Source organism: Myotis myotis, unplaced genomic scaffold (genome assembly GCF_014108235.1).
Source record: "Myotis myotis isolate mMyoMyo1 unplaced genomic scaffold, mMyoMyo1.p scaffold_m19_p_19, whole genome shotgun sequence".
Classification (NCBI taxonomy): domain Eukaryota; kingdom Metazoa; phylum Chordata; class Mammalia; order Chiroptera; family Vespertilionidae; genus Myotis; species Myotis myotis.
This window is the reverse complement of record NW_023416323.1, coordinates 10,770,566-10,798,150: the sequence shown is the minus strand read 5'-3', so window position 1 is coordinate 10,798,150 and position 27,585 is coordinate 10,770,566. Positions and strand designations below refer to the sequence as shown.

At 47.1% G+C, this 27,585-nt stretch overlaps 1 protein-coding gene, 1 long non-coding RNA gene and 1 pseudogene across 5 annotated transcripts; 2 read left to right on the top strand and 1 right to left on the bottom strand.

Moving 5' to 3' along the window:
- Positions 1-4,325: 4,325 nt before the first annotated feature.
- On the bottom strand, positions 4,326-17,655 carry LOC118673999. Its single transcript, XR_004973548.1, has 3 exons — positions 17,249-17,655; positions 5,735-5,840; positions 4,326-4,512 (listed from the first exon to the last, which is right to left on the bottom strand). It is a non-coding gene; the product is annotated as an uncharacterized LOC118673999 (long non-coding RNA).
- Positions 11,099-11,840, top strand: LOC118673997 (annotated as a pseudogene).
- A 39-nt stretch (positions 17,656-17,694) lies between the features above and the next one.
- HAUS5 (HAUS augmin like complex subunit 5) lies at positions 17,695-26,866 on the top strand. Of its 4 annotated transcripts, none has more exons than XM_036345093.1 (19): positions 17,695-17,851; positions 18,532-18,594; positions 18,679-18,711; positions 18,831-18,855; positions 19,453-19,558; positions 19,637-19,796; positions 21,093-21,162; positions 21,257-21,339; positions 21,863-21,920; positions 22,064-22,188; positions 22,392-22,455; positions 22,565-22,695; positions 22,893-23,055; positions 23,267-23,347; positions 23,450-23,595; positions 23,862-23,973; positions 24,294-24,426; positions 26,340-26,472; positions 26,663-26,866. In XM_036345093.1, the coding sequence occupies exons 1-19, from the start codon at positions 17,754-17,756 to the stop codon at positions 26,778-26,780; spliced, it is 1,902 nt and encodes a 633-aa protein (XP_036200986.1). In that variant the 5' UTR covers positions 17,695-17,753; the 3' UTR covers positions 26,781-26,866. The 4 variants fall into 4 exon arrangements, with proteins under 4 accessions (XP_036200986.1, XP_036200985.1, XP_036200987.1 ...); XM_036345094.1 differs by lacking the exon at positions 26,663-26,866 and adding an exon at positions 24,813-24,902 and having other exon boundaries at positions 17,714-17,851; positions 18,507-18,594; positions 21,064-21,162; positions 26,340-26,465; XM_036345091.1 differs by having other exon boundaries at positions 17,716-17,851; positions 18,507-18,594; positions 21,064-21,162.
- The last annotated feature ends 719 nt before the right edge of the window (positions 26,867-27,585 follow it).

The window sequence follows — 27,585 nt, the reverse complement described above, 5'->3', positions numbered from 1 at the left end:
CTGCCAGTGAACTGTTTAAAATTTGGTTCATATTCTGATTGTAAACACTTCTGTAACAGGTATGGACTGCCTTCTCCCCCCATACCCTTCTGAAATCATCAGTTCGTGATTTACTCATCATCCAACAAATAGTTTCTGATCACCTAAGATGTACCAGGCACTGCACTAGGAACTAGAACCACAACAGAGAAAAGAAAATAAGATGCCTTTCTGAAGGAGCCTATATTTTAGTGGGGAAGAAAACCATAACTAGACCTCTAAATAAGCGAGAGAATTACAGAGCATGGAAAATGCTATAGAGAAAAAAAATAAGGCCATAAACTAAAGCAGGGCTAGTACTGGTCCACCACTATTAATGGTCTGCAACAAGATAAAAGCAGAAATTGACAATAAGTGCTTTAAAACTTACAGCAATTTGATATTGTCATTATATCCAAGTATATGATCAAGAGACTTACCTTGTCAAATAGGGTATAGACCAGTGATGGCGAACCTTTTGAGATCGGCGTGTCAGCATTTTGAAAAACCTAACTTAACTCAGGTGCCATGTCACATATAGAAATGTTTTGATATTTGCAACCATAGTAAAACAAAGATTTATATTTTTGATATTTATTTTATATATTTAAATGCCATTTAACAAAGAAAAATCAAACAAAAAAATGAGTTTGTGTGTCACCTCTGACACGCGTGTCATAGGTTCGCCATCACTGGTATAGACCAAAGGATCAGTCCCTGAAACATTGGAGATATTAAAAAAGTGAGTCCTACACCACAACCACAAATAGTTTGAGATGCACTGGGAGGGAGCAATAAGGTTTGTTGTCTAGGGTCTCGCTAGCAGCTATCACAAACTTGAAGTCAGCCCTAGCCGGTTTGTCTCAGTGGATAGAGCGTCAGACTGCGGACAGGATTGTCCCGAGTTCGATTCCAGTCAAAGGCACATGCCCAGGTTGTGGGCTTGATCCCTAGTAGAGGACGTGCAGGAGGCAGCCGATCAATGATTTTCTCTCATCATTGATGTTTCTATCTCTCTCTCCCTCTCTCTCTCCCTCTCTGAAATCAGTAAAAATAAAAATATATTTTTAAAAATCTTCAAATCAGTAGCTCTCAAAATAGTTTATTTCTCACTCACAGAACCTACCAATGTGGACATTTCTGGTGATCCACATATAAAAGCAGGGGTCCAGACTCCTTCCACTTAGTAATTACACCATCTCCTAAGGGCTCAGAGCCCAAGAAGAGAGTGAAGAATACACACTTGCATCTTAAAAAAACTGGCCCAAAACTGAACCCTTGTGCACTGTGGTGGGATGTACAGCCACTTTGGAAAACAGTATGGAGTTTCCTCAAAAAATGAAAAATAGTAGTACCATATGATCCAGCAACCCCACTTCTGGGCATATATCCAAAGGAAATAAAATCACTGTCTCAAAGAGGTATCTATACTCCTGTTATCATTACAGCATTATTCACAATAGCCAAGATATGGGGGGGGGGGGGGGGGAACCTAAGTGACTGACAATTAATAAATGGATAGCCGGGCCAGTGTGGGTCAGTGGTAGAGCATCAACCTATGAACCAGAAGGTCATGGTTCGATTCCTGATCAGAGCATATGTCTGGGTTGTGGGCTTGATCCCCAGTGTGGGTCATGCAAGAGGCAGCCAATCAATGATTCTCTCTCATCATTGATGTTTCTATGTCTCTCTCCCTCTCCCTTCCTCTCTGAAATCAATAAAAAAAATATATATTTTAAAAATAAATGAGTAAAAAATGTGGAATATATACACAAAGGGATATGATTCAGCCACGAGAAATATGAAATCCTGCCATTTTTGGCAAATAGATGGATCTTAAGGGTGTTATACTAAGTGAAATATGTCAGAGAAAGACAAATACTGTGTGTTAGCACTTATATGTGGAATCATAGAAACAGAATGTAGAATGATGGTTTTCAGGGGCTAGAGGGTGGGGGTAATGGGGACAAGCTGGTAAAAATGTATAACCTTAAAGTTATAAGGTTTGAGATTCTAATGTATAACATGGTTGTTAGGTTAGGTGGCTCAGGAGGCGGCGCAAGAAATAGAGAGTCCAGTGAATCAGAAAAGAAAGGAAAGGAAAAGGCTTATTTCTGCGTCCCTGGGAGACCCACGTACCCCCAAGGACAGGGCACGTGGATTTGCCAACAGGGAGGGGGGCGCTTTTTTTATACTGCGGTTGGGTGAGGGGCGGGGACAAGAGCTGAGGTATTCAGTTGAGGAAGTTTCAGCTGCAGGGGGGTCAGCAAGGTATTCAGGAATGAGTCAGTATCTGTGTGGGGGTCGTGGAGAAGCCAGTATCTGTGTCTGGCATGCTGATCTGTTAGAAATGCCAGGGGTAGTCCATTATCTCGTCACAGGTCTGCGTGTATCTGATCCTGGGCTCTCTCCGACCTAACAATGGTGAATATGATTAACAATACTGTACTGTATACTAAAATATGCTAAGAGAGTAGATCTTAAGCATTCTCACCAAAATAAAAAGTAACTATGTAACAAAAATAAGTAACTATGTGAGATGATGGATGTGTTAATTAACTTGATTATGCTCATAATTTCACAATGCATACATATATCAAATCACCACATTATGCATTTTAAATATTTTACCATTTCATCTGGCAGTTACACCTCAGTAAAGCAGGGGGAATTGTTACAACTAAGCTTTGGCCCTGAAGAGCCTTACCCTTTTGCTCTCAGTCCGTTGTCTCATGGTATTAGGAGCTGGAAGGACAGAGCTCCCTTTGTGTGATCTGGGGAAGGAGGTAAGAAATAAGTCTGGGGAGGTACAGCATAGCAGTCATTATAAGGTTTGGGAACCATATTCTGGCTCAGAGATTGGTTCAACAGTAGGCATGTGAACCATCCTGAGCCAATGAAACTTAAATGGTCTCCAGAAGTTTATACTAAAGAGAAGCAGCCTTCCTCTTCCATGTTAGCCTCTAAAACCACATCTTTCTCCCTCACCTTGAAGGGTGCAGGGTAAACCAGTTCTCAATCAAGTGGAAGAGCCTGGGGTTGCCAGAACTTAGGAAGAGCCAAGAAGAAAACAATAGAAAGTGGAAGAACAGGAAACTGGGTCCTCAACTTCGCTATTATCATCATCATAGCCCGTCGCTATTAACAGTCACTTGTGTTCAAGCACTGTTCAAAGAGCTTATGCATATTATCTCATTTAAATGCCACAACAATACTGAAAAGTAGGTGTTGTTATTGTCCCCAACTCATAAATGAGAAAACTGAAGCAAGAGAGATTGAGAGCCTTGCCCAAACTTATCTGCCTGTGAGTGGTGGAGTCAGGATTCAAACCCTGTTGCTGAAACCGGTTTGGCTCAGTGGATAGAGCGTCGGCTTGCGGACTGAAAGGTCCCAGGTTCGATTCCGGTCAAGGGCATGTACCTGGGTTGCAGGCACATCCCCAGTGGGAGATGTGCAGGAGGCAGCTGATCGATGTTTCTAACTCTCTATCTCTCTCCCTTCCTCTCTGTAAAAAATCAATAAAATATATTTAAAAAAAAAAAAAAACCCTGTCAGTCAGACTACAGAGGGTTTTGCTCATTCTAAGTGCCTTCCAGTGTTTGAGCTGCTGAATACACCTCATCTGCACCAGTTTTTTAAAAACAATGTGAGCGCCAAGATGTTTCTTATTTGGGAGGGGAAAAACTACTTTGAATTGGGTTTTCAGACATTGCTAATCCAAAAAGAGATTTAGCTCTGGGTCCAGAGGAGGTAACCCAGCAAACCTGGGAAGGGGCAGAGCAGGCTTCCCTGGGAGAGCACATCTGAGGAGGAGGTAATATTGAAGATAAGGAATAAGTGTGACTGAGGGAGGGGGCACAGCAGGAATAAAATCCCAGAAGTGGAAGGGAAGTACTGTAACCGGACAACCAATGGGTCTGGGCTGCCTGTCACTACCTGAGCCAATTAAGCAGAGACAGGGTTGAATCATATGATTGTTTATTCCAATAATGCCACAGTATGGGAGAGCAACAGGTCATCCACAAAACCCTGTTTTGCCCCCACCGTAAACCAGCTGCTTATATTGGGTAAGAGGATGAAGACTACATGGGGAAGTAGCCAAAAGTGTATGTATGCCAAGTGGACAGTTTACAGATAATGTGGGCTGCCGATATGCAAAGGGCTAGCAGCCGTGGGCAAACTACGGCCCGCGGCCCGTTTGAAATGAATAAAACTGAAATGAATAAAACTAAAAAAAAAAAAAGACCGTACCCTTTTATGTAATGATGTTTACTTTGAATTTATATTAGTTCACACAAACACTCCATCCATGCTTTTGTTCCGGCCCTCCGGTCCAGTTTAAGAACCCATTGTGGCCCTCGAGTCTGGTTTCAGCAACAAGGTTGTTAATCTTTACATGATAATAAGCAGCTCCTGGATGTAGAGGATGGGTCACATTTCCAGGTGAGCTCCCAAGTCCCACCTGCAACTTCCAGCCAGGTTAGAATGTGTCTCCTTTAATCAGAACAAAACAATCATGGTTAAAAGAGTATGATTAATATTTCTTACAATTCTAGCTGGTTCCCCAACGTTCTATTTCTGCCCCTATCAGTAGTACCCCAATGAGAACACTGCTTTCCTCTCTGGAAAGATTCTAAGCTGTGGGTAAGTTTCCGCCACTCTTCCTCAGTGTCTCCCGCCTGCCCCTGCTATGCTTCAACACTGTCACCACCTTCTCTGGTTCCCTGTCCCAGGCTCAGTTTCCTCTTATCCACCCTCCACAGACCAGACTGTTCTTTCCCACTTTTTAAAAGACTTTAAATTTTAAAAAATGAGACAGAATGCAAGAAGGCTGTTAAGACTTCTGGGATTCTACAGGATGGGACAATACAGTGGGGCCTTGACTTAACGAGTGTCCCGACTAACAAGTTTTTTGAGATACCAGCTGTCTCTCCGCTGATTTTTTGCATTGAGTTGATAGAGCAATTTGAGTTAACGAGCTCCTTAACGAGCTCAGTCTCAGAACGAATTAAACTCGTAAGTCAAGGCCCCACTGTAGTTACCTATGCACAAACAAACAATATCCTTCAAGAAAAGGGGCGATTGACTGCAAAGGCACACAGAGGAAAGGCCACTAGAAGGCACAGAAATAAAGTGGTCATCTGCAAGCCAGGAAGAGAATCATCACCAAAAACCAAAACCTGTCAGAACCTTGATCTTGGACTTTTCAGCTTCCAAAACTGGAACTGCTGAGAGCCAGTGTTCATCTCATTGTACAGACACACATGGAGTATCAATCGTAGCCTATTTATTTAGTCCCTCCTCTGTTCCTCATTGGCTGAGTACTACGGGGTCACCTGTTTCCTCATATGTCCCCTAGATCTTGCTGTCTCCCATTGGACCATTTAAAATATTGGGCTGAGGCCTTTCTAGCTGCCTCCACTCCCCTGTCTAGCTGAGGCAGACACCTCCAGGGTTTCCACCATGATGTTGGCCCCTGTGCACAGTTCTTTGTTTCTCTTCCCTCCTCCCTACATTCTGTTTGCCCTGGGGAAATTCAGTAAATTCCATCAAAAGCCAACCATGCTGGAGATGGATCACAGAGATCCATTTCCTACAAATACCCACCTCTTCTTTTTACACTAATTGATCCTATCTTCATTAGCTGTTCTAAAACCTGTTGGCTTTCTTAGAAGAAGGAAGAGGGAGAGAGAATCTACATAGGTTCCTCCATTACCAGCTTCAGAGCAGTTGGAGTGGTGAGAAGCACGTCTCAGGGTCCCATCCATTACTCCTCCAGTTGGTCCATCGTCCTTGCTCTGCTCATGTCTGATAGAGACAAACTGTTATAAAATTTCAAAAGTTAGAACAGCAAGAATTACGACAAACAGTCCGGTGGAAGGAACAAAACATACAAAAAACAAAACAACAAACATTTCAATTCTGGGGGGTAAGAGATCAACCAAAGGACTTGTATGCATGCATATAAGCATAACCAATGGACATAAGACACTGGGGGATAGGGAAGGCTAGGGGACTGTCAAGGGCGGGGGGGGGGGGGGGGGAGGGTGGGAGGACACATATGTAATACCCTTTGTAATACTTTAAGCAATTAAAAAAAAAACATTTCAATTCTAATAATTGCCTATTGAAATATAATTTTTCTCCCTAAAATCACCCTTATATTTATTAAAGAATCAAATTAAGATCAATTTATCTATTGCATTAAGTCTAGTTTCATTTGCAAAACACAACAAGATTAGCAATTGACCTCCTTTGCTGGAATTTCATGATTGAGTCTTAATGTGCCCCTCAGGGCAGAGAAGCCAAGCCATCCAGCTGCCCTCAGGCCTGCCTGGAATATCTGCAGGGTTAGGCAAATTCTTCACCAAGATCTGTACCTGTGGTGGCTCCACCAGGGCCCAAACCCCAATCCTCAAGGCTCACCATAAATATGGCCCAGCCAGCGTTGAGTGTCGACCTATGAACCAAGAAGTCATGGTTTGATTCCTGGTCAGGGCACATGCCTGTGTTGTGGGCTTGATTTTCAGGGTGGGGCATGCAGGAGGCAGCTGATTAATGATTCTCTCTCATCATTGATGTTTCTGTCCCTCCCTCCCTCTTCCTTCCTCTCTGAAATCAATAAAAATATTTTTTTAATTTAAATATGGAACTGTCATTTGACCCAGTGATCCCACTTCTACAAATATATCCCAAGAATCCCAAAACACCAGAAAGAATGTATGCACCCCTATGTTCATAGCAGCTCAATTTACAATAGCTAAGATCTGGAAAGAGCCCAGTGCCCATCAGTAGATGAGTGGATAAAAAAGCTCTGGAATATACCATGGAATACTATGCAGCAGTAAAAAAGAAGAATCTCTTACCCCTTGAGACAGCATGGAGGGACGTGGAGAGTATCATGGTGAGTGCAATAAGCCAGTCAGAGAAAGACAAGTATCACATGATCTCACTCATATGTGGAATCTAAGTAACAAAATACACTGATGAATGGAGTGGATCCAGAGACATGGAAGCATGGAACAGAATGCAGAAACTCAGACGGAAGGCAGGGGAGGGTGGGAGGGTGGGAGATGATCAACCAAACAACTTCTATGCATATATGCATAACCCATGGACATAGACAACAGGGTGATGAAGGCCTGGGCCAGGGAGGGATCAATGGTGGGAAAAGGGGGACATATGTAATACTTTCAACAATAAAGATTTTTTTTTAAAGAAACAAAGAAAAAGAGCCCAAATAAATAAAATCAGAAATGAAAGAGACGAAGTAATATCTGAGATCACAGAAATACAAAGAATTGTACTATGCTGCGGTAAAAAAAAAAGGAACTCTTGCCTTTTGCAACAGCATGGATGGAACTGGAGAGCATTATGCTAAGTGAAATAAGCCAGTCAGAGAAAGATAAATACCACATGATCTCACTCATTTGTGGATTATAGAGAATAACATAGACTGATGAAAAGGGACAGATCCAAAGACTGAGAAACAGCAATCAGGCTATCAATCCCCAGAAGGAAAGTAGGGGAGGGCGGGGGTAAGGGAAAGAGATCCACCGAAGGACTTGTATACATGTATATAAGCCAAACCAATGGACATGGACAACAGGGGGATGGGAGCATGAGTGTGCGGGGCGGGGGGCGGGGGGGGAGGTTGGGGTTAATGGGGGGGATGAGGACACATTTGTAATACCTTAACTAATAATAAAAAATAAAAAAATAAAAATATATGACGAACAACTATAAGCCAATAAGCTGAACAACGTGGGCAAAATGGACAAAATTCTAGAAACATACTGTGGGAGCACAGGTCTTTCTCTGCTAGGAGCTGGACCTTCACAGATGCCGGGTATTGGACTGAGAAGATATGAGCAGTTGTAGGCATATAGAAGAGTCATTATTGCTGACCAAGTAGCCATTACTAAGACCATCAGACAAAACATTTCTTCAAAGTAGCTTCACAAAGTAGCCATACAAGGCAGCCCTTACTAATACAGTAGCAAACACATGAGCCATACTAAGCAGCCACACACTGGCTGGTCAACAACACATCTTTATGCCAGTTTAGACAAAAGAGGCTTCTTGCCAAATAGTGACATCAGTATTTGGGTTATAGAAAAGTATGCCAGCGCAGTGTATACTGAAAGGGTTAATCAAGAAACAGGGCTCTAATTCAGCAGGGGCTAACAAAAGAAAGCTTGTTCTGCAAGCCTAAGCCTTGCACAAACATGCTTCTCTTGATTGGTTATTTTATAGAAATTCCTGAAGACCATAACCCTGAACAGCTTTCAGGAGGAAGGAGTCTGGAGCCAGCAGAAGGACAAAGGGCAAGACTGTAAAACTACCACCAGGGGCATGGTTCTGATATGTGTGTCAAGCCAAACCATCTGCAGCTCTCCCTACGCACATAAAAAGCCTGCTCCCTTCCCATTCAGCATTGACTCCTTTCTCGGACTCAGCCCACCTGCACACAGGTGCCTTAAATAACTATCTTTTTTACTACACTGAGCCTTGACTCAGTTCTGTGCAACCCCAGCCCAACTCTAAACCTTTCATATACAATACAATCACTGTGTCCTTGCTCATATTGACCTTGAACATCCGGCATACTCTGAACAGGGCCCCCACACTCCAACTGGCCTTGAACATTCGGCATACTTTGATTAGGGCTCCCACACATACAATCTTCTAAAACTCAATCAGGAAGAATCAGAAAACCTGAATAGACCAATAACAACTAATGAAATTGAAGCAGTAATCAAAAAAACTCCCAGCAAGCAAAAGTCCTGGACTGGATGGTTTTACAGGCAAATTTTACCAAATATTCAAAGAACTAACACCTATCCTCCTCAAAGTATTTCAAAAAATTCAAGAGGAGGGAAGACTTCCAAGCTCTTTTTACAAGGCCAGGATTATCCTAATTCCAAAAACAGATAAAGACACTACAAAGAAAGAAAATTACAGGCCAATATCCCTGATGAGCAAAGATGATAAAATTCTCAACAAAATATTAGGAAATCAGATCCAGCAATACATTAAAAAGATCATATCATACACCTTGATGAAGTGGGATTTATTCCATGGATGCAAGGCTGGTACAATAGTTGCAAATCAATTACTGTATTGTGACACATCACATAAATAAAACTAAGGATAAAAATCACACGTTCCTATCAATAAAAGCCAAAAAAAAATCATTTGACAAAATCCAGCACCCATTTATGATAAAAACTCTCAGAAAAGTGGGAATAGAGGGATCATACCTCAACAGAATAACGGCCATACCATATATGACAAACCTACAGCCACCATCATACTCCATGAGTTAAATGTAAGTTGTAAAACCATAAAAACCTTAGAACAGCGGTTCTCAACCTGTGGGTCGCGACCCCTTTGGGGGTCAAACGACCCTTTCACAGGAGTTGCCTAAGACCATTGGAAAACACATATATAATTACATATTGTTTTTGTGATTAATCACTATGCTTTAATATGTTCAATTTGTAACAATGAAATTGGGGGTGACCACAACATGAGGAACTGTATTAAAGGGTCGCGGCATTAGGAAGGTTGAGAACCACTGCCCTAGAAGAAAACATAAGCAGTAAAATCTCAGACATCTCACATAGCAATGTTTTTGACAATACATCTACTGAAGCATGAGAAACAAAGGAAAAATAAACAATGGGACTACATCAAACTAAAAGGTTTCTGCACATGAAAAGAAACCACCAACAAACTGTTAATAAGGGGTTAATTTCCAAAATAGAGAAAGAACCCCTACAACTCAACAAAAGGAAGACAAACAATCCAATTTAAAAATGGGCAAAGGACCTGAATAGACACTTCTTCAAAGAGGGCATACAGATAGCCAATAAACATGAAAAAATGCTCAGCATCACTAATCATCAGAGAGATGCAAATTAAAAATACAATGAGGTATCACCTCACACCTGTCAGAATGGCTACTATCAAGAAATCAACAAACAAGTGCTGGTGAAGATATGGAGAAATGGGAACCCTCTAGCACTGCTGGTGGGAATGCTGATTGGTGCAGCCACTGTGGAGTTTCCTCAAAAAATTAAAAATGGCACAAGCTGGTTTGGCTCAGTGGATAGAGAGTTGGCCTGCGGCCTAAAGGGTGTGGGTTCTATTCCAGTCAAGGACGCATGTCCGGGTTGCAGGCTTGATCCCCAGTAGGGGGCATGCAGGAGGCAGCTAATCGGTGATTGTCTCTCATCATTGATGTTTCTGTCTCTCCTTCTCCCTTCCTCTCCGAAATCAATAATAAATAAATAAATAAATAAAACGAGTAACTTAAAAAAAAATTAAAAATGGAGCTGCCATTTGACTCTGTGATCCCACTTCTAGGAATATATCCTATGAATCCCAAAACACCAATTAGAAAGAATATATGCACCCTTCTGTTCATAGCAGCGCAATTTACAGTAGCTAAGATCTGGAAAGAGCCCAAGTGCCCATTAGTAGATGAGTGGATAAAAAAAAAGCTGTGGTACATTTTCACCATGGAATTCCATGCGGCTATTAAAAAGAAGGCTCTCTTACCCTTTGAGACAGTATGGATGGACTTAGAGATTATTATGCTAAGCAAAAAAAGCCAGTCAGAGAAAGACAAATATCACATGATCTCACTTATATGTGGAATCTAATTAACAAAATAAGCTGATGATCAAAATACGTCCAGAAAAAAAATACATCCAGAAATATGAATAAATGGTACAAGATGACAGATCTCAGAGGGAAGGGTGTGGTGGGGAATGGGAAGAGATTAATCAAAGAATACATACTAGTATGCATAGCCCATGGACACAGACAATAGTGGGATGTAGGGTGGGCAGGCGTTGGGTGGAGTGGAGCAAAGAGTAGGAGCCGGGTAATGAGAGGTATCTGTAATACTGTTAACAAAGTAAAAAACTAAATTTTTAAATTTATTTAGATAAAGGTTTCAAATCTGCTTCTTCTCCAAGGAAACACCAAATGCAGATGACACCAGTGCTACAGGAAGGCCTGGAATTCCAGGGGCCTTGGAATGGGAGGCTGCAGCAGCTTCCATGGAGGATTTGGCAGCAGCATCCAGGGCCAAAGTCATGGCGGGGGTCAGGATCCGGCTGAGGCCGTGTAACTAGCGGAGGCATGAACGAGGACAAGGAGTGGGTCCCTGTCACCACGCTGAGTCACCTGGTTAAGAACATGAAGATCAAATCCCTGGAGAATGTCTGTCTCTTCTCCCTGCCCATCAAAGAATCTGAGACCACTGACTTTTCCTGGGGCTATCTCTCAAGGATGAGGTTTTGAAAAATATGCCTATGCAAAAGCAGGCGCGCTGGCCAGAGGACCCGGTTCCAGTGCTCCAAGGAGGTAGCCACTGCTCTTCGTGCAGTCATCATCCTGATCAAGCTCTCTAGAGTCCCTGTGCAGTGAGGCTACCGGAGGAACAAGACCGGCAAGCCCCACACCATCCCTTCCAAGAAGACGAGCTGATGTCGCTCTGTGCTGGTGGGCCTCATCTCTGCCCCAGAATTACTGGCATCATCTCAGCCCCTGTGCCCAAGAAGCTGCTGCTGATGGCTGGTATTGCCGACTGCTGTCCCTCGGCCAGGGGCTGCACTGCCACCCTGGGCAACTTCACCAAGGCCACCTTTGCTGCTGTCTCTAAGACCTACAGCTATCTCACCCCAGACTTCTGAAAAGAGACCGTGTTCACCAAGCCTCCCTATCAGGAATTCACTGACCCTCTTGTAAAGACTCACACCAGAGTTGCTGTGCAGAGGACCCAGGCTCCAGCTGTGACCAACACATAATTTTATACAAGAAAAATAAAGTAAGTTAAGCCTGTTTTTTTAAAAAGCTTTCAAATCTACAGATGGTACAGAATGAGTCTAACAGACCCCCAGGTAACATCCAGATTTGATAGATGTAAACATTTCCCTGTTTGTATCAGACCTCTTCCTTTTAGAAATAAAACATTATTGATACAGATCAAGCTGCTGGCCCCTCTTCTCTGTTCCCTTCTTCCTCCCTCCATCCCTGGAGAAACCACTGAACTCAGGTTGCCGTGAATCACTCCTTGGTGTATTTTGCACTTTTACACAATATGTGTGGGTACACTTGATGATGCAGAATCATTGTTTTGTTTTTTTAATATATATTTTTATTGATTTCAGAGAGGACGGGAGAGGGAAAGAGAGATAGAAACATCAATGATGAGAGAATCACTGATCCGCATGCCCCACATTGAGGATAGAGCCTGCAACCCAGGCATATGCCCTGACCAGGAATCGAAACCTGACCTCCTGGTTCATAGGTCAGCGCTCAATCACTGAGCCACACCAGCTGGGCCAGAATTGTTGTTTGGGGTGTGTAGTAGTCCTTAGTGGCTTCTACCAAATCTTTCCAGCTCTTCATCTTCCAGGCCATACCTTCTGGGTCTCTCAGTTGGCTCAGTTAATGTCAGTTGACATGGTCATAAAAATGTCAATTGCTATGAGGAAATTAAGACAGGATGGTCTAAGATAGAGGCCGGCAAACTGTGGTTCACGAGCCACATGCAGCTCTTTGGCCCCTTGAGTGTGGCTCTTCCACAAAATACCACGTGCGGGCGTGCACGTACAGTGATTGAAACTTCGTGGCCCATGCGCAGAAGTCAGTTTTCGGCCTGGGCGAGTCTATTTTGAAGAAGTACTGTTGATATTTGGCTCTGTTGACTAATGAGTTTGCCGACCACTGGTCTAAGATGTGCCAGATATTGATCACATATTTTAAAACTGTATATCCAAGAAGCAAGTGGATCCAGTAAGAATCCACTTCGACAATTAATGGTAATTTTTTAAAAAAAGGTTTTATCCCCCAAAAGTAGTGTTCTATAGACTGCACTTCTTAAACTTCAATATGTAACAAATCACTGACAGATTTAGTCAAAATTCAGGTTTTGATTCAGTAAATCCAGGGGTTAAGGGGAAAGGGATTCTGCATTTCTAACAAGCCCTTGTAATGCTAGGGATGCTGACCTTGAGCATCTCCTCAGTTTGGAGACAAAAGTCATTTTGCAAAGTATACTGAACAAACTGAATACAATGGGGTAAAAACATGACTTATGTTTTTTGTCCTGTGAGTAAAATGTCAATCTCACCTTTTTGCATCAGACTCTTTGGGGATGGAGAAGACCCCTCCTCTCACAGAGGAGAGAAGGAAAGCCACTGCAACTTGCCAACAACAGCTTGATGTGACAATGATTTCTAGGATATAAAGAGTCTCTGCTTACAGAATGTATTAGGTTTCAATCAGAAAGGCTGAATCACTAGAAGAGATATATTAGATGACAGATAGGTGATAGATGATAGATAGATAGATAGATAGATAGATAGACAGATAGATACTAGTAGATAGATAGATGATAGATGATAGAAGATAGATAGATAGATAGATAGATAAAGATATCAGGGGGTTAACTTTGTGCAATTAGTGGAGTTGTTAAGCAGTCCCTAAGATTGTCTTAGTGTCTAATACTCACACTCGAAGTGCACATGGCAGGCAGTTAGGAAGAGAAGACAGATGTAAAGTGGGGGAAAGCTAGGACACACTGGAACAAACTTGCTTACCCTTGGTGGTATGAGCATCTACAGTAGAAGCTGACATCCTTCATCATGGAGCTAAACACACACCTAGCCAAGGAGTTGAAGTTGAAGGAAGAACCAGGAGAAGGTGGAATAATTGCTGGCCTGGCTGCTGCCCTTATGCAAAAATATAGATCACACAGTTCGTAGATCACACCCTGTGTGATCTACAAAATAGAAGCTACTTTATTCTGACCTCCAAATCTGGCCCAAGAATCTTTTAGCCCATCCTAATGGACACATACAGAGAAGGTAATTCCAGGATATAGTTCATTCAGCCTAGTCAAGCTGACACATTACAAAGCCACCACATAGAGGCTGGAGGAGGGTGGTGATATGGTAAGTGGTTGCTGGAGAGACGGTCACATGACCAGCTCTGCTCTCTCTTAGGTATCTTACAGGATGTGTCTCATAACCCCTGGGTGGCTTTTTTTTTAGAGTTAGGGGATGGGGGACCACTAATACTTACCTCTTATTTGGCTTTAACTTTTCCTCCAAAACATACAAAAACATTTTATATCCTATATAATAAAGAGCTAACATGCAAATGGTTGTCACTCCCTCGAGCCCTTGCGCCCTCACGCCCTTACCGGGGGACCTGAGGCTGGGCTAGGGGACCTGAGGCCATTCCCCCCGGCAGGCAGGGCTTGACAGGGGACCTGAGGCTGCACCCCTGCCCTGCAGGGCTTAACCTGGGGGTAGGGTCACCCAGGTCTGGGTCTCGCGCAATTTTGAGGCCTGTGCGGGTGGGCAGGGACTTGACTCTGGGTCCCATGGCGCACCCCAGACTCTGACAGGAGGGAGATTTTCACATACATTTTACTAATTTTCTTTCATCTCTGACAGTTCTATTATAGAGAAAGGGCAAACAGCAATATTAAAATATTTCCTCTAACTAATTCCTTTTTAATGTGCACGATTTTGTGCACCAGGCCATCAGTTTATATATAATTATGTAACTTGAATCAAGGTGCATCTGATTAGTTGTCATTAGGTTATGGTTATATTTAAACAATAGTCCATCATTAAACAATAGTCCATCTTTCAGCCAATACTTTTTTAATAGACATTTTTTTTGTGTGTGTGAACAGTTTTATGCTTATAGAAAATTCCACAAAAAGGAAAGTCCCCATATACCTCCTCTCCCTCTACACACATTTTCCCCTATCTTGCAGGAATATACCTTTGTTACAATTGATGACCAATAGTGTAACATTACTACTAATTAAATTGATACCTTACATTAGAGCTCACTCTGTGTTGTACTAAGGCTTTTTACAAATGTATCCACCATTACAATATCAAACAAATAACTTTTACCCATTTAAAAATCCTGTGCTTCATCTCTTCATCTCTACCCCCATCTCATGATTCCCCTTGCAACCACTGATCTTTTTACTGATCTCTATAGCTTTGCCTTTTCCAAAATGTCACATAATTGTAATCACACAGTATATCATCTATTCAGGTTGTCTTCCAAAGTGGCTGTATCATTTGGCATTTCCATTGGGAATTGAGAGTTCTGTTGTTCCACATCCTCACAGCATTTAGTGTTGTTGTTTTGGATTTTAGACTTTTTTACATATATTTTTATTGATTTTAGAAAGGAAGGGAGAGGGAGAGAGAGAGAAACATCCATGATGAGAGAGAATCATTGATTGGCTGCCTCCTGCACACCCCCTACTGAGGATCGAGTCCACAACCCAGGCATGTGCCCTTGACCAGAATAGAACTCGGGACCCTTCAGTCCACAGGCCAATGCTCTATCCACTGAGCCAAACCAGCTAGGGCTAGATTTTAGACATTTTAATAGATGTATCCCATTGTCTTAATCTGCAATTCCTGATAACATCTGATGTTGAGCAACTTTTCATATGCTTCTGTATATCTTCTTTGGTGAGACATCTGTTCATAACTTTTATCCATTTTTAATTGGATTATTTGTTATCTTATGGTTGAGTTTGAAGAGTTTTTTGTATATTTTGGATCCAAGTTCATCATCAGATGTCTTGTAAATATTTTATCCCAGTCTGTAACTTGTCTTTTAATTCTCTTAATAGCCAATAATTTTTTGGCAGATAGGCTGGCTATTGATATTTTTTAAAATAGAAAAACAGCCCACAAAGTGGAAGAGGGGAGATATTTGAGAGAAATGTCAACTATTGAGAAATCAAGCATCATGGAGTAGCAACTGCTAATCTTGTTTCCAGGAAGCCCACCTGGATTACATCAGCCCCTGGCACCCTCTTCTGCTTCTCAGCCCTTATGAAACATTTGAAGCTCGACTCAGCTTCTTCCCCAAATTTCCTATCGCAGTGGTCGGCAAACTGCAGCTCGCAAGCCACATGCAGCTCTTTGGCCCCTTGAGTGTGGCTCTTCCACAAAATACCACGTGCGGGCGCACACGTACAGTGCTATTGAAACTTCGTGGCCCATGCACAGAAGTTGGTATTTCGTGGAAGAGCCACACTGAAGGGGCCAAAGAGCCACATGTGGCTCGCGAGCTGCAGTTTGCCGGCCACTGTCCTATCTCAATGGTGATCCCATGGTCCCCTTGTCCCTGGGCCAGAGACTCCCCAGCCCTTCGATGTCTCTCCTTGGCTCCTCATAGAGATAGACTTCCACATTGTTGTCAGTACTTCCCCTTCCTTCACTTCCGCATTTCAAGGTCTGTTCCACCTAATCCCTAGCCCTGAGTCCTGGACCTCATGCTGGATGTCCATCCCCCCAAGCCCCAACCGCCAATCAACCCCATCCACTCGGTCTCCTTTCTGCTCCACAGCCCTACTGTGGACCAGCACTTTCCTTGCTCCTCATTCTGCTCCACTCTCCTCCCTGAGTTCCCAGCTTTAGTGTCACCTCACCACCTCTCCCACCACATCCATCCCCCCCCCCCCAACAAATATTTATCAGTCCGGTTCTGTACTGGACAGAGGACAGAGTGGTGACCTAGGCAATCATGTTGAATGAAAGGTCCCTAATGTTGCCATTTTTCAGGGCTCTCTTGAGGCTGAGTGGGTTTGTTGTAATTTAGAAGACCGGAGAAAAACCAAGCAACGCTTAGAGAAATGAGTTTCACAGCTTTATTACCCCGGTGGACTCAGAGGAGGTTGCCTCTCAAATTCTGAGCAAACCAATATGGTGAAAGCCCCTCTTTTATCCCCTTTTGATTTCTTTGTCCCCCAAATGTGGGATGGGAATTCTGGACTTTTCTTGGGCTTTGCAAAAATCCCCGTGGGTTGGGATGGGGGTCTTGAGATCATATCTAAGGGGCTTGCTTGGCGCCAGTGCTAATAACCCCCCTCTGGAGGCTGTCTCATGGTTTATGGCCTCAGGTCTTGCGAGACCAAATTCTGGGAAAGGGGCAGTGACTTAATCATAGGTATCAAGAATGTACACTGGGCTTGCTGGCACAGATTCAGATTGCTAGCCCCCCCAAACATCAGGGTTACATTGGAATTGGCCTTTTAGCCTTCTCAGGCTCTCCAGAACTCCAGCCCTAGGGTCCCGTGCTTCCCGGGGCACCCCACAGTCCTCTTACGCTCCCAGCATCCCACACTGACCCACCCCTCCTGCTTATTTTCTACCATCCCTACCTGGTGAACATCTGCTCCTCCACTGAACGCTGAGCTCCGAGCACGGAGCCTGAGGCTGTCAGCCGCCGCGGTGGCCCCAGCACTGATGTCACGGAGTGGGCCAGACAAACGAACCTGGAAGAACGCCTGCAGGACCATACAGGGTCATGCCATCTGCCCTCTGTCCCTCACTCGGACCCGAGAATCCCTGTTTCTGAAGTCAAAGAGCAGTAAGTTTGGCATCTCCTTGCCTAGTTCTCATCCTCCTAGGGTGCAAGTCCCATTTTGTCAAGAAAATCAAGTGAGCCATTAGGACTTTGTGACTTTAGGGAACAGCCAGTAGTGAGAGGGAGGACGCAGAAAGCAAGCGGGCTCCCCCGCTTTTCCACGCCCCTTCCACCTTCATTCAGCGGGACCCGTCCGGGAGGCGCCGCGACGCCGGGGACCCGCCCCGCCCCGTCGGCGCGCTCGTGACGTCAGAGGCGGCGCCGCCGGAGAGCGCGCGGGCGGCGGCGGAGGCGCCGTCATGGAGTTAGTGCGGGAAGCGCGGGAACTGGTTTGCTGGGCTACGGAAGAGATGGAGGCGCCCGAGGCTGCCCGGGCCCCGGAGTCGACGCTGCGCAGGTGAGGGCCGCTCGGGAGTGAGGGCCACCCATCCAGGAGAGAGCCTCCGGGGTGCGAGGCCGTCTTTACGGAAGACGGGCCCTCCTCCGCGCCAGGCGCCCCTCTAAGGGCGCCCCCCCTAAGGGCGCCCCCCGGCCCCCCAGGAGTGTGTTCAGGAAGAGGGTCCTGGGTCTCAGTGAGGACGACCGGGCGGTAAGCCTCACCCTCCACCCGCGCCCCAGGAGCCGCCCGAGGTCGCAGGCACCGGTGCGGACTAGTGAAGCCCTTCGTCACTAAGTGTAAATAGAACTCCTGGGTCGGGAAGGCTGTCTGCACCACCCACCACCCCGCTCAGCCAGAGAGGACACTCGAGTCAGCCAAGACCACCCCATTGGAGACGAAATCTGTCGGAATGATAGCCACGTCCAATGATGACAGAGATCCCCACCCCGCCTCTGGGAGGAACCCTCTCCCAGGAGAAAGGAGGCACACCCCATCAGGGAGGGAGGAAGACCGCCCCACACCCAGAGCGAAGCCCACCCTCTCAGTGACCCATCCAAGAAGGAATGTTTTGACCCCAAAATGTGAATCCGCCCTCCCTGGGAGAAGTGAGAATTCCCTAGTGAAGACCCCACCCCCACCCGGGGAACTGGGACCCGCCACACTGATGCCCCAGGCACCTTTACCTGCCGTCCCCACAGGCTGTGTCTGGGCCAGGGGGCCGACATCTGGGCCTACGTCTTACAGCATGTGCGCAGCCAGAGGTGAGCCTGGCTGCAGAAGGGCGGCTGTGGCAGGGAAGGGACATAGGCACGTCCCACAGTAACTTCTCCTACTTCTCCACTTAGGAATGTCACGAAGATCCGGGGAAACCTACTCTGGTAACTTGTCCTCAAAGCTATCCGTATTTTCCCCAGTCCCAAACAGCCCTGTCCCCACCCACAGCCTTACACCTCCTGGAAGTCCCTGTCATTCCCTAACTTCGTCCTCATTTCCTCAGGTATGGCCACAAATACAGTTCAGAGGTAAGAAGCATGTCCTGCAAGATTTTCTTTTATCAAACGAGAGGATCATTTGTTCTGGGCCAGCCTTGTATTGAGTGATAATGGGGATACTGGGTCACAAAACAGCCTTGATCCATACATTCATAGGATTTACAGTCGAGGGGAGGCAGGCATGAGCTACGGGAAAGGGAAGAACATAGATATGAGGCATCACAGCTGGTGAGGGAAGACAGGAGAATGCATTAGTTTGGGAGAGATACTGAGGCCAGGGTGGGACTTAGTATGTGGGAGCGGTCCAGGTGATATCAGGGGGGACACTTCTAAGAGATCTTGAGACTCTTAGATGAGGGGCTCATGAGGAGATGAGGACTGGGACAGAGATGTGGCATCAATGCAGAGACAGGAAACAGGTTGGGAGGGTGATCTAATTCCAGAGGAAGAGCCCAGGATAGGTCTCTGATGTTCCTGAGCCTAGAGGTTCAGACACGGTAACCACCTAGGGGGAAAAAATCTGCCACACCCCTGGGCAGATGAAGAGACTCGTGCTCCACAAAGGACAGTCAGGCCAGGCTGAGCCAAGGCTAGGCCATGTATCTGGCCCTGTACCTGATCCCACAGGCCTGCCGGAAGTCGGAGCTGGAAGCTGCCATTGCCCACCTTTGGGCAGAGATCCAGGAGTTAGACCAGAGCTTGGAGCTGATGGATCAAGAGACCGAGGCTCAGGGTAACTCATGTGGCTGAACAGATGGGCCGCAGAAAGGGTATTGGGAAGGTACTGATGACCACGCTGCTCCTCCCACAGACATGGCCATGGAGCAGGTATTGCAGAGCATGCAAGACACCCAGCGGCATGCTCTCCTCCTTCGGGCCCAAGCTGGGGCCATGAGAAGGCAGCAACGTGGACTCCAACATCCCATGCAGTGGCTACAGAATCAGCTCGGGCGCCTGCAGGACATAGAAAGGTGGGCTTCAGGTGCCCACCAGGCTGGGTGGAGAGACATTTTCCTTAGAGACCCCAGTATTCTGCCCTGACCCCTTCTTGAGTTCCAGAATTCTAGGCTCTGCTCTTTAGGATTTAAAGTCCATGAGGCCAGGAAGTTTTGTCATCTCACCCACCAGTATTTGTGCCTAGAATGGTGCCACCTATATATCTAGAACACCACTGCTGGGAAAGAAAACAAGGAACAATCCTGCCTTCATGGAGCTTACACTCTGATGCAGAGGAGACAGATGGTAAACTAGAAAGCAAACAAACTCAGTAATTGCAGGTAGAGATGAGTGCTATGAAGAAAAAATTATATAAGGGGAGAAGAAGATGCTACTCTAGGTAGGATGGTCAGAGAAGGCCTCTCTGAGGAGGTAACATTTGAGTTGGGGAAGGAACTTCCATGAAGAGGGACAGCAAGAGCAGAAGCCCTGAGCTTGGCATATGGGAAGAACAGCCAGGAGTGTAGTTCAGTCTAAGTTTCACAGGCAAGAGGGAGAGCATGAGAAGGTGAGGTTGAGAGGTGGACATAGCACCATGGAGTCACTGGAATGCAATTCATGCCCTGGTTTGGCCACTTACAGTGTGACCTTGGGCAAAGTGTGTTCCTCAGTTTCAAAGATCTATAGAAAGAATATTACCTACTTTACATGGCAGGTATGATAATTGAGTTAAGTCATGCAAAGTACTTAGAAGAGTTTCTGTTAACCATTGTTATTCTTTTTTCTTTTTTTAAATATATTTTATTGATCTTTTACAGAGAGGAAGGGAGAGGGATAGAGAGTTAGAAACATTGATGAGAGAGAAACATCAATCAGCTGCCTCTTGCACACCCCCTACTGGGGATTTGCCCACAACCAAGGTACATGCCCTTGACCGGAATCGAACCTGGGACCCTTCGGTCCGCAGACCGACGCTCTATCCACTGAGCCAACCCGGTTAGGGGAACCATTGTTATTCTAATGGTGATGAGGACATATATTGTATACAAGGGTTTTGTGCAGAATAGTGATATGATCTTTCTGAGGTTTTAACAGGATCATTTAACTGCTGGGTGGAGAACAGACTGCAGAGAATGAAAGTAAGGAAGACCAATGAGGAGGCTAATGTCAACCAGCCAGGAGGTGACAGTGGCCTAATTTTGGAGATGGCCCCTGAGATTCAGACGCAGGGATCCCTGTGACTAGCTTTGCTGGCAGCAGGAGGGGACACAAACATCTGTTCTCCCACCTCCCTCCTACCAGCGACCCAGCCCCAATTGCATTCTTTCTAGGAAGGCTAAAATGGATATAACCTTTGGCCCCTTGACATCGCCAGCCCTAGGCCTGGAGCCTGTGGTTCTGGTAAGAGTCCTGGACCATGGGGTGGGGGAAAGGAGGGAGTCTGGGATCAGATGGGCCCCTGGGTCCCCTTTATGTCCCATCCTCTTGTTCCCAGGGTGATGTCCGAAGAGCCTGCACCCTCCGAACCCAGTTTCTACAGAACCTTCTGATTCCTCAGGCCAAAGGAGGCAGCATCCCGTGAGTGTCACTGAGCCCCCGGAAACCCTACAAAGAACCTGGGCTTTGGAAGGAGTTACTTGCCTGTTAATTCATCAGACACTGAGTGTCTGGGCTGTGTCAGCCCCAGGGCCTGCCCTGACAGGGCTCCCAGATGGGAAGAGGTGAAGACAGACCCATCACAGACAGTAACAACCCAGGCAGTTAGGACTCTTGGGGGATAGGGAAGTCTAGGAGGCTCTGGGTACTGAGAAGAGACACCCTACCCAGCTAAGGAAGCAGGGAGGATGGGTCTCTGGTGAGGAGGCTTAGTAAAGGTAAAAGGTTGAGAGGGTGTTCCAGGCAAGCAGCACATGTGAAAGGGCCCATGGTCAGCAAGTTGGTATAAGAGGGGAAATCAAGTCTAATAAGCATGGATGAATTTGGTTTCCTCGTCTGTAATCTGGGCACAGGGACAGGTCCCACTTTATGGGGTGGTGGTGATCATTAGAGGGAGAATTGATATGTCTTGTAACATTTGCTGTCCCCTCCCCCAACCCCACAGAAGCCCTCAAGATGACCACTTTGGAACTTCCTACCAGCAATGGCTTAGCTCAGTGGAGGTGAGGGGGGCTTTCAGGAAAGACCATACTCACGGTCCCATTATCAAACCTCAGGGTGCCAGGACCTGAATGTTCATCCTTGCCCAGTCCCCTTGTGGTCCCAGCTCACAGCCCTGCCCTGACTTCACCCCTCCCCACACCAGACACTGCTGACAAACCACCCTCCCAGCCACGTCTTGGCTGCCTTGGAACACCTGGCTACAGAACGGGAAGCAGAGATTCGGTCCCTGTGCAGTCAGGACAGACTCCAAGATACGAAGATGGCCAGGTGTGTAGTAGAGTACTTCCGTAGTCAGGCAGGGCAGGTGGCTGCGTGAGCTGGGACAGGGCCAAGACCAGGCACAGTGGTCTGCTGATAGGAGCAGAACTGAAATCCAGGGACTAAACCCAGGTGGGGTGGACAGTGGCTACCCTGAAGAGGCCAAGCAAGGAGACGGGGCTCCTCCCTCACCAGTTTCACCCCATCGCCAGGTGCCAGGTACCAGATCAGTCAGACTCCAGCCAGGCCCTGCCGTCCGTGATGCATCTCATCCAGGTGACCCCCAGGCACCCTTGCAGACTCTTTTCTCTTTCCCATCCCAAAGCCCACTCAGTCCCCTCACCACCAGGGATGATGCCCTCCTGACTTTGTCCCCCTGCCCCAGGAAGGCTGGCAAACTGTGAGTGTGCTGGTCACCCAGCGGGGCCCCCTCCTGAAGGAGCATCACATCCTGACCCAGCGCCTCCAGAGCCTGTTGGAGGAGGTGGAGAGGTGTGCCCTGGGAGCCAATGAGAGGTGAGGGAGCTCCCAGGGCAGAGGCCGCTAGGATCTCTCTCTCCCTGGGGTCTCAGAATATTGGACTTTTTCTGCCTCTGTGGCTTTCGTCCCTGCCTCCCTGCTCTCCTTGCCTTTGTGGCTCCTTGGGCATCCCCTCCTCTACTGTGAGTCTTAGTCACCTTCCTCTCCATTGTTCTCTTCTGCTTGTTCTCCAGGCAGGCATTAGTGCTGGGACTCCAGGGTTATGGCCTGTGGGCAGAGCTCAAGGCCCTGTGCGCCCATAGCCAGGAGCTGGAGGAGGCAGTTGGAAGGCAGCAGCTTCTGCTGCAGGAGCTACAGGCCAAACAGCAACGGATCCTGCACTGGCGCCAGCTGGTGGTGAGAGGCAGGATTCCGGGGAAAATGGCAGGGCCTGGAGGAGGGTCAGGCTGGGAGCCTTATGATCCAGAACTGGGCCTCCTGGTGGGGGAACAGGCCCAGGATGAGTCTTCCAAGAGGAAATAGGACCTGTGGAAAGGGGAGGGCAGGGCTGGAGGCTGGGAGTTGGGAAGGAAAAGCAGCCCGTCTTGGTGGCCTCCTGGTTGTCCAGGGGGAGACACAAGAACAGGTCCGATTACTCATCAAGAGCAACTCAGCCAGCAAGACGCACCTGTGTCGGAGCCCTGGGGAGGTGAGTTGGGATTTGGAATGAGGTCTGGGCAGGGCCAGGTCTCCTAGGGGATGGGGCTGGGTGATCTCAGGTTTCCCCGCCCATCCCTTTCCTTCCCCACAGGTGCTTGCTCTGATCCAGAGAAAGGTGGTCCCCACATCTGAGGCAGTGGCACCACAGAGCCAGGAACTGCTTCGCTGTCTGGAGGAGGCGGCCCAACATCTGCCCCACCTTCTGCTGGGCACCCTGCTGCGGCACAGCCCTGGAGGGTGAGACGAGGGCCATCCTCTATATCCCTCCCTTGGCTGACTGTCCCACTCCAAAAAAATAATCCGCTTACTCCAAACAAAAATTCCAGATCCCAGTGTTCCCAGGCTACCAGACCTCGCTCAGGTCCTCAGCCCCACTCTGGAATTCTAGTCCCAAGACCCACATCCAAGTTCCTGGACCTCCCAAAATTATCCCTCAGCCCCCAGAGCCTCTGCAACCCAAGCCTTCCTCTCAATGCCCCACCTAAACTGGACTTTCCCCCCAGATTGCAGCCCCTGCCTACAGTCCTGCCATCCATCCACCAGCTACATCCTGCGTCCTCAAGGGGCTCCAGCCTTATAGTGCTTAGCCACATTCTGGGGCTACCCACAGGGAAGGTGAGTGCTCTATGCCCTAGGACAGTGATGGTGAACCTGACACGCGTGTCAGAGGTGACACGCGAACTCATTTTTTTGGTTGATTTTTCTTTGTTAAATGGCATTTAAATATATAAAATAAATATCAAAAATATAAGTCTTTGTTTTACTATGGTTGCAGATAGCAAAAAATTTCTATATGTGACACGGCACCAGAGTTAAGTTAGGGTTTTTCAAAATGCTGACACGCCGAGCTCAAAAGGCTCGCCATCACTGCCCTAGGACCTATCTTTCCACCCCTAGCCCCACCCAAGATAGTTGTCCTTTCCCCCTTCCTCTAGGCTCCAGAGCTGCTCCTCCCAAAGGCTGCCTCGCTTCGCCAGGACCTTCTGTTCTTCCAGGACCAATGTAATCTCCGGTGCTGGGATCTGCTCCATATGAAGAACAGCCTACCGCCAGGACCATCCACCCAGGGTAGGCCTGCCCCGCTTCTATATCTAGCATCCTTGCCCATTCCCAGGACCATCAACCTCTAGAACCAATCACAAACAACACATTGCTGACACAGAGCCTTCTGGGCTCTGAGTGCTTTAAGCATGTTCACTAGTTTCATCTGCACAGCAGCCCCAGGGGGTTAGTGCTGCCATTCTCCCTTTTACAGAGGAGGGACTTGTATGCAGAGACCTGCGTAGATGCCCAGACGGCAGAGCTAAGATTTAACTCAGGCGTTCGGACTTCCGATGGGTCTGTGCTCCTAACCACTAGGTGACTGCCTATCTAATTGCCAAGTACATGCAGTATTATGCTTGAATAGTTAAAAGCTGGGATGTAGAGTTAAACTATCTGGATTCTCTTCTCAGGACTACCTTGTTGTGTAATCTCCCTATGCCTCAGTTTCCTCCTCAGTGGAGTAAGCCTATCTTACAGAGTTGCTGGGAAGACATAGTCAGGTATGAGATTACAGTCATTTTGTCTGCTCATGCGCAGTCTCTTCCAGTGCTTACCATGAGGGACAGAAAGTGTTTAAGATTCCGTTTACAAATGAGGAAAAGGAAATTTCTAAGAAAAGTTGTTCTAGATTCACTCAGCAGGCCCTCAGTGGGTACCTACCAGGTGCTGGCCCCAAGAGCTCAATGGGGAGAGAGGCAAGAGTAGTCCAGCCCCAGGGGTGTCCTGGTGGTAGAATCAAACAGCAAAGAATCAAAGGGTAAATAGAAGAGGTGAATTGATGAGAAATGAATCAGGGTACCATCAACAAAGTAGGAAGAAACTGTTTTCAAGCCTTCGAGTTTCAGGCTCTCTGCCTTCCCCTCTCCAAGGGGCACGGGGCGGTGTGAAGAGCAGCCCAAGAGCCAGCACAGCTGCATCCCACCTCATGGCCATTGTGAACTTTAACATGTCTAAATGGGTCTTAGTTCCCTCTGCTCCAAAAGCAGTTTTATTTTTCTTCAGCCTGATTTTCTTCCCTCAATAAATGATCCTACCCTCCTGATCCAGGTGCCTAAGCCAGAAACCCAGGAGTCATTCTTAATTCCTCCCAAGCCCCTAACCCCACCCACCCACCTTCAACCTGTCAGCAAGCTCTGGGTCCCATCTCCAGAATGCTCCAATCTGCCCCAACCCCATTAGCCTGTGGCTCAGATAATGACAACTGACCATAGAATGGCTAAAGAAAGTGTAAGGGTCATGCCCGGTGTCACAAGGCAAGATTGGAGTCAGGATTCAGGCCCAAAGAGTCTGATCACACTGCAGGTCTGGTATGAGCCTGTTTTGGAGCTGTGGAGGGGGAGTAGAACTAATCACAGTCCCAGGGAAAACACTGGTAGAGTGAAGGGCTGCAGCAGTCTGAGGGGGGAAACCTTAGGATGAGGAATGCTGGGAAGGACTACCAGGAGGAAAAATAGTGTCTCAAGTGGTCCCTGGGAGGTAGGTGAGGTTTTGCTCAGGAATAGTGAGCAGCAGCAGCCATATAATGCAAGCCCTCAAGTACTATGCTGAGGAGCCTGGACTCTGGCTTGGGGCACTGGGAAGCCTTGGAGGGTTCCAAGCAAGAAAGAGAACGGATCAGGTTTAGGCTTCAGGAAGATCACTGAGGCCTGGAGCCTAAGAGGGAGGCTGGGGATGGGGCATGCGTAGGAAAGGGGGAGGAAGCAAAGGGTAGGTCATGGAGATTGATGGTCTGTCCGGGCGGGAGGCATCCGGGATGAAGTGGGGGAGGAGGAGATAGTGGGCTTGCCCCTGAGATGAGGACTTGGGAGGAGGGAGAGGTTTGGGAGAGATGTTGAGGTCAAGACTAGGTGACTGGAGATTTACTTGGTGTCCCATTGACTGCAAGGCACCAGGGAACTAGAGGACTCAATGCTACCTCCTGGGCTTCTAACCTGCAGAGTTGCTGCAGATCCATGCATCCCAGGAAAAGGAGCAGAAAGAGAATCTGGGGCAGGCTCTGAAGCAGCTGGAGAACCTGCTGGAACAAGCCCTGGAGCGAATCCCCAAGCTGCAGGGGATTGTGGGGGACTGGTGAGAGGGGATTGTGGAGGACTGGTGATGGGGGGTAGGGCTGAGCTGGGTGGAACATGCCAACTCAGGGCTGGGGGAAAAGACGGGGAGGGGAAGGAGGAGGAGACTGGTGACAAGCAGGCCATGATGTGGGGAAGCCAGTGAGGGTCTGAAGGCTCAGGCCTTCCTCTGACACCATTCTCTTCCCCAGGTGGGATCAGCCAGGCCAAGTCACCCTCTCGGGGGAGCTCTGCCAAGGCCTGTCCCTGCCCCAGTGGCGGTTACGCTGGGCCCAGGCCCAAGGCATCCTGCAGCAGCTGTGCAGATGAAGAGGACACAAACAGGAGTCAAGAGCCTCGTGTTTGTTCACCCCAACATCTCACCTTCCTCAGTATTAAAGAAAGCATCACCTGGGTGTGTCGCCCATTGTCTCCACCCACACCTGCCCTTCCCCTCATAGGCTGTTCTGCTGCATCCCACCAAAGCCAAGAGAATGGGGTGCTCTAGACCCCACCCCAGGTCCCACTGAAACTTTTCACCTTCAGCAAAGCATAATTGAGCACCTGCTCTAAACACTAAAAGTCCCTGCTTTCAGGAAATTGACATTCTAGGATAAGGAAGCTGACCACTGACAAGATAAGCCAAATATCTAGTATGTTGGAAGATAATGGCCATGGAGAAAAATAAAACAAGCTGTAGGAGGTGAAATTTTAAAGAGGGCTACACAGCAAAGGTCACCCTCAGTAAATGTGAGAGGCATGCAAAGGCCCTGAGTCCAAATGTGCTAGTGTGACAACCAAAGAGAAAGTGCGGTTTAGGGTGGGGTAGGAGGATTTAAGAGATGAAATTGCCTAATAGTTTTTATATAGTTTCTTTTTTTACATTGAAGTCTCTGAGCCATTTGGAATTTATGCAAATGGATCCATTTTTGTCTTACTTTATATATATTCCAATAGCACTTATTAAAATAGGCCCTGGCCCATGTGGTCAGTGGTTAGAGTGTTGGCCCGTGCACTGAAGGACTGTGGGTTTGATTCTCCAGACAAGGGTACATACCTGGGTTGCAGGGGGGTTTTTCTTGGGGGGAGGGGTAATTTAGCCTGGGCTATATTTTTTCATGTAGAGTTGCTTCCA

Excerpts from the sequence above, each read along its gene's own strand:
- HAUS5 (XM_036345091.1), top strand. The coding sequence starts at position 17,754 with ATGGAGTTAGTGCGGGAAGCGCGGGAACTGGTTTGCTGGGCTACGGAA. Across the intron at positions 23,348-23,449 it reads TGTGTCGGAGCCCTGGGGAG|GTGCTTGCTCTGATCCAGAG; the intron begins GTGAGTTGGGAT and ends CCTTCCCCACAG. Across the intron at positions 24,427-26,339 it reads GCCAGGACCATCCACCCAGG|AGTTGCTGCAGATCCATGCA; the intron begins GTAGGCCTGCCC and ends TCTAACCTGCAG.